This window comes from Tetrao urogallus, assembly GCF_951394365.1.
Source record: "Tetrao urogallus genome assembly, chromosome: 6".
NCBI lineage: Eukaryota > Metazoa > Chordata > Aves > Galliformes > Phasianidae > Tetrao > Tetrao urogallus.
Window position 1 is genome coordinate 46,280,705 of NC_136819.1, and position 6,817 is coordinate 46,287,521.

A 6,817-nucleotide genomic window follows, 5' to 3' on the forward strand; every position below is an offset into this window, starting at 1 on the left:
TATCTGCTACAATTCTGCAATTTCTGCAGCACTTCTGTTTCTGAATTTCTCTGTTTTTTGAAGATACTTATCATTAGTAGCTTTAACTTTCTTTTTACTAAAAAATATCTGAATGCCATGTTCACAAAAGCTGATAGCTGTTTTTTGTTGTTGTTTTGTGGAGTTTGTTTTGCTTCGAATTCTTTGAACAGAAAAAGTATTGGCAGAGCAAGCATAGCAGTGACACGAGTATCCCAAAGTTGCTCTCTCAGTGTGACCTGAAGTTAGCTATTGTTACAACAGTGCTCAGGGAGGGATAGCACATGTTTCAGCTCTGGGCTAAGATGTAACATGGGAACAAATGTAAGGCAATGTTAATAGAGAGATAGAGAGCAGAGCCGGTGTAATGAAAATTGTTTGTATTTGTATTAGGTAATTCCAGCATACACAATTCTTGGAAGTCACTACGAGACACATATTAGATTTTAAGAACCTCTATATGCTGTGTGTATCGACATATATCTTGAATATTTGGGTACTCTTCTCGAGTACTTTGTGTATTTCTACTGATACGGGCTACTAAGAAACTGAATTCTTCTCCCCATATGCGAATCTCTGCCCTTTAGCCATGCCACAGAGTTCAATCTTATTTTTACCTGAGTTTCTTTACCTGGGAGCAGGGAGGCTCAAAGGAAATCACTGGCACAGAAAGATAAACTAGAATGTCTTATATGAGCCTATCTAACAGCTGGCTAGACTGGAAGATTAGCAGCAAGCATGAGTTAGTATCTGTGTCCAGTGGCAATCCCTCAGATTCTGGAACCAGCCAGCTGACTTCAGTGTTGGGCTGCACCTGACTTATCTCAGTGTTTCCCAGTTCTGTAGCTCTGGATCTGAACTAATGTGACATCCTCCAACTACTGTGCAAGCTTGGCCATGTGAATAGATACTTTGCACCTGACTACACAAAGATCACTGATGCACCAAAAGATGACAAATGATTCACACTAGATCATATCAAGTAGCTTGCAGTCACTTTACAACATACTATAAAGTACAGTATGAGAGCATCCCAATTAACAGCTTGAGACACAAAGACTTGCAAACAGTCTGCTGGCTGAAAAAACAGAGGTCTCTTGGCTCTGTTTCTTTTTGCAGTCCTACCAGGGAACCCCCATCACTCAAGAAACATGGAGAGTAAACAATACTGTGTGCTAATGAAATCTAAACACCTCCCATTATTACCTGGGCTTCTTCCCTGATGCTTTCATATTCTGCCTTCATTTTCTTCTGAGCGTCCTCATCAACGCTGGGGTCACCTATCCTGTTGAACAAGGAAGAAGCCTCCTCTAGCAGTGTTTCCAGAAGGACCGACTGATTTAAGACATCATTCAACAGAACCTGAGCATGGCTCAGCTGCCACTGCTTCTCCTTTAAGCCAAGCTGCAACTCAATGTCAGGCTCCAAGGTCACCCTCATGTTGTGAATCCATAAGTAAAACTCATCTTGAGCTTTCAGGTACTCACTCCAGTGCAGCCAGACCCACTCAATACGGCTGTGAGGGAGAGCAAGAGAGATGAGTTAGGTGAAATCATGATGGGATCAGTGCAGATTGACAAGCTCAAGAGGCATTCAAGGAAAAGGACAAAGCTCAGCATTTTAAAGTTGCACTGATTATAGAAAGTCACATTTCACATCTCAGGTCCTGCCTGCTCTGAGGAGGAAATATTCTGTAAAAGGTATTTTTGCCTAGCAAAACTCATCATTCAAGCCCATGAGATGGACTTGGTTGGACTAGATGATCTCAGTGGTCTTTTCCAGCCTTAGTGACTCTACCATTATATAGACGGGCTGGCTATGAAGGGGGAGTGAGATGAGGTCCCACCATCTTTCCCAGTTCTACTCCATTTCCCTAAGATCGCCCATACTGCCAGGCAGAAAACATTTCATGAAATCACTAAAGAGACAAATACTTCAAAGAGCAGTGTTGTGCTTGTCTTACCTGTGACAGTGAGTAATGTAAATGGCTGTCTCTTCCCACAAGGCTTTAATGTGTCTCAGCTTAGACAGTACTTCGTGTTTCTTATCCTCACTGATACAGTGAAGAGCAGCATCTGCCTTTGCGAGAATCAAGTCCATTTTCAACGTGCCTTCTGGTTCCAGATCACGTATTTTCTGTGAAAAAAGATTAAATGAGAATGAAAACTTGAAAAAGAAGCAAGCATAACTGATGAAATTTTATCTTAGTTTTTTCCAGGAATTCTTAAGCCCCTGCTGCAAAGCTTCACTTGAGTGGAAAATAAGAACTTTCCCTTAACCATCTAGACTTTGTTCTTTATCGTTAAACATTTTAACCATTAAACCTTATTTTTAACCATCCTACAGTGTTGAATTGAACTGAAAACCATATAGCAGTTGAAAAACATTTTCTTAGCTAAAAAAAAAAAAAAAAAAAAAAAAAGCCATCTCCACATCTCCATTTCAAAGTCATGAAACATATTTAAAGATCTCCTATTGCAAATAAAAGTTGCCACAGAAAACAAGCCAAGAAAAACTAATTAGTGGAATTTTGTCTGCTACCATATTTTACTCTGACCCTAAATTGCTAAATTATGAATTAGAGAAAACATGTATCTTGAACTAATCAGAAAGCCAAGAACCTCAGTTAAGCTATGTTATCTGAAGCAAACTTTCTTTCTTTAGCCAAAGACAGAAAATTAGCACAATTTCTGTAAAATATTACAGAATAACTATGTCCAGATTTGGGTGTAGCTTTCAGCATCACTTTATGCAAACTTCTGATCTAATAAGATTGGTTTTTCTTGCTGTTCTTCCACAAATTCCTGGCTTGCTGCTCCAGTTGCAAGAAAAGTCTTCTATGATGAAAACATAGAGAAGTTTAAAACTAGCAGCTACTTACAGAAATATCAGGACCACAGGTTATGTGTCAAGAAAATAAAACTGAAAAAGTCAAGTGGTTGTACAGGCATTCTACTTCTTCAGACCTGCTTAAATGATTGCTATCACTGGTGGACATTTTCATCAATAAATTAACAGAAAATAAACCACAGGAAGGAAGCATGAAAAAACAAAACAAAACAAAAAAAAGCAACCTGCAAGCCAGACGCAGAAAAAAAGAAACTGAAAATTATGACTAGGTTTAAAAACAGCCAATAGATAAGGTGGTGAGCACACCATGAGGGGAGGAGAAGAAGTCTGACAAAGAAGGCAGGACAAGGGAACAAGAGGTGGGTAAGGTAAAACAGAGAAAACACACACTTGTTTCTCTTCAGAATCATGAATTTCTAAAGTCTAAAATGAAGATCTCTCTATCATGATTTTTGGTGTGTTACAGATATCTTCCAAAGCCCACAAAATTCAACATACTTCAGTTCGGCTATATGAAATCACCACAGATCTCTAAAACTTGTACCTCTGCCATGGCTGCACTCCCTTTGCCAAACAACCACTCTCCTTATTCAAGTTCCTGGACTTTCTGACTGTCTTTGGAAACTGCATATATCAGTTCCCCAGACAAAAAGAAAAGATGAAAATTAGGTAAGGGCAGAAATAAATCCATAGTCCATGAGGAAATACTTTAGGTTCAAGCCACTCCATGAACAGACTTTATATTAGGCCAGAAGCCAGTCACAGCTAGGGAAGAAAAAAAGACATTGCTGCACCATTATGTAAAGCACCTTGCTTTCCATGTAAACCTGCAATTTTTTCTCAGAGCTGTTAAACTTTTTCAGAAGAAGCAGGCCAAACTTCAGTAGACACAAAACTACATACTGTAAATTTACTGGGTAAACTACAACAGAAAATGTATGTTTGATTGATTTAAAGAACAGATTAGTTAGAATTGATGGTAATACAAGTATAAAAAATAGTTTCAGTGTTCATCACAGAAACATAACCACTCCCTGTAATCACGAATGTATAGGTTGGAGAAAACGAAGCGTATCATTTTCTGAGATAATAAGAGCAAGATAACATCTAATGAAACTGAAGTTAATAAATGCAACATCACAGTAAGACAGCATGATCTGCAATGGGATCTCTGCGAGAGAGTTATACAAGAGATTAAGTCAGAACAACAAAAAATGAAAATATTCACCTTTTAATTAGGTGGATTAGAAAGGGGAGCTGTAAATCTTCTTATCACGTCTTATGAAAAAGGACAAGTGGATTACTCTAGACCAGCCATTACTAGGACACTTGAAATCTTTCTTTCTCAGTGCCAGCCCTCAAAGGGACAGAACACTGAAGTCCAACTCTCTCATGCACTATACTGGACTTTGGCAAATCAGTATCTGGTAATTACAAATTGCAACTCAGTCTCTTTCAGGTTTTAGCACGCTCATAGGAGCATGAAAACACTAACCTGCCAAACCTGCTACTCATCTTCCAAATCAATGAGAATATCTTGGAAGCCAGTAGTCAAATTTTTCTCCTCTTTTTCTGCTGCACAATTTTGCAGACAGAAAACTTAGAAATAAGAATGAGGCAATCCCATCCACACAGGACCAATATTCCAGCAACCATGTGTAGTTGGTAGCTTCTTAACAGAAAACTCCAGAGCTCACAGCAATAAGTGCAACTGTTGGCAGTGACAGCCACTTTTGAACCACCACATCATTCTTCCCTTACCTCTGTCTCTCTCAGCCTGGCTTCTAGGGCAGATCGTGGTCCCTTGGTGTTGTCATTGATGCTCAGTCTCTCTTGGATGGCCTTCATCCAAGCTTCTGCATTCTCCACGCTGCTGTCAAATTCATCCTGTAGCTGCTGAGTCATTGCATTCAAAGAAACTGAAAGGATAAGAAGAAAAGTAAGCTTTTAGGTTAAAACTTAAATAGGAATGCATTCGAGGAAAGCTAAAGGAGTATGCATAGGAGGATAACGATGTTGTGGCTTTCCTTCTTAATGACAATACAAAAAGCTTCACCCATATAGCATTTAGCAGAGCACAGAGAAGATGCCTGCACTGCAGCTTTCCCAAATGAAAATCTACAAGGAAACAAAAAGAAGGTAGGGAGCAGTGGGAGGCTTCAGCACAATAAACAGATTTAATTCAGTTTCCAGATGAGATTAATTTGGAGTCTGCTGTGTATTCCAGATTGGCTACATAAATCACAAACATACTCTGTCTCTGCCCAAAGTCTAGTCAGGACAAAACACTCCTTGTGCCCTTCCAAACTCATGTACAGAACGTGACACCAGACTTGCACAACAATTGGCATATGCTTAACTTAGAGTTCTATAAGCCCTTTAAAGCTGGTGAGATCAGCATCAGATTGCTTAGGCCCTCAGTTAACTTGTTCTGCTGAGACCATGGAGAGATCTGAAGGCACGTGCAGTGAATCTGGGAGAAACTGATGCAGTGAGAACTGGCCAGCAGCTGCCCAGACAAAGCACTAGAAGATATCACATAGGAATATCAGCACTTCTACATTTCTTCTTTTGATATTTCTTTTATTTTGTGCCAGGCTCTTGTGTGCTACACCGAGCTTTTTATTTTTCCCTCCCTCTCATTCTCTTTCCCACATAGTGAATGAATGTGACAGCTGTTTGCTCTGTTAATATGTTCTTGTGTCTTCTCTAGTCAGGCTGCAGACCCTCTGCTGCCCAGATGGTAACAGTGACCCTGCCACAGGGGAGAGGCATCCTCTGTCAGCCAACAGGCTGAACTTGACTAATCAAGGTTAATCATAGTGAAGCCCCTGAACATCAGCTCTACTGAAGTGAACAGAAAGCCACCAACATTAAATGGTTTTGGATCACATCCTACAGCTACTGGCAGCCAAGCAGCTAATGTTCCCTGCAAATTCAAATATTCTTACTCTTTGTTATTCATAATGGAAATATTTTCTCAGCACAAAGCGTGACGACTAATTATTGAGCCTGAGTTTGTTGCACAGAATTCCATGCTGTAGCAGAACCCTCCATTTCCATGGGACAATTCACATGGGTGAAGCTGCTCAGTGCACAAGGCAGAACATGGCTTTTAGTGAAGCTGGACTAAGGGGGTTTTGTAACCATTTTAACTGTCAGCAACTTCATCTTTATACAAGGAACAGCCATCCTGTGCCTGCCCAGCGGCAGAAAGCTTCTCGCCATCCTGACAGTGCTCTTGTCAGTGATGCACAAGGATTCATGCCATATAGGATGTTCCTCCCTCTACTCCTGGTGCATTTTGTTCCATGTCAGCTCAGGAGGAACACCACATTTGTGTACGCAATACTTGCAATTAAAACAGTCTAAGTTGTTGCTCCTCAGGCTTCAGCAGGCTTGATGCTCAACAGCCCCATTCCAGAGAGAAAACTGCATCTACAGATCAGCAGTTATCCTGCCCCCAAGGATAGGTCCACCCTCATTGTGCAGGCACAGGGAGCTGCGTTTGCACGGAGGGGAGTGGGAGATGGCAGACGAGGTAAAACTCAAAGCTCCAACTGTCAGAACAAGAGGTTAATTTTGAAGAAGAGTGACTTCACCCTGAAGAAATTAAAGAATAGAACAGAATATAGTGGATTTAGTAAGGGTGATGTGGTATGGAGTGGCTACCAGACATACAATAGGATATGTCATTAAAGCTAAAATGACTTGCATTAGAAGAATCCTGAGGATGAAGCCAGTTCAAGGAGTAAAGTTACTTTCAGGTAACTGTGTCCTTCAGTAACTGGTGCAGAACTGCCATTTCCTGGCTGTAATAATCTAAGTTGTAGAGAACACACAGCTCTGCAGCTGACTGATGGGCTCCATTTCACATTAACATTACAGGTAGCCATACAGTCTGTCCCCTAACTCCTTGCACATTGCATATGTACATTTCTGGGCAAAT

At 40.5% G+C, this 6,817-nt stretch overlaps 1 protein-coding gene across 1 annotated transcript in view; it reads right to left on the bottom strand.

Annotated features, from left to right (window-relative positions):
• The window catches only part of SYNE3 (spectrin repeat containing nuclear envelope family member 3), a gene marked incomplete at its 3' end in the record, with an annotated part of 30,073 nt that extends 25,291 nt beyond the window's left edge, over nt 1–4,782 (bottom strand). Inside the window, exons 1-3 of the mRNA XM_079537086.1 lie at nt 4,630–4,782; nt 1,982–2,154; nt 1,225–1,534 (exon numbers count right to left, since the gene is read on the bottom strand). Of these exons, the coding sequence (XP_079393212.1) occupies nt 1,225–1,534; nt 1,982–2,154; nt 4,630–4,773 (627 nt within the window). The 5' untranslated portion in view covers nt 4,774–4,782. The remainder of the gene's footprint in view (nt 1–1,224; nt 1,535–1,981; nt 2,155–4,629) is intronic.
• Between the last annotated feature and the right edge of the window lie 2,035 nt (nt 4,783–6,817).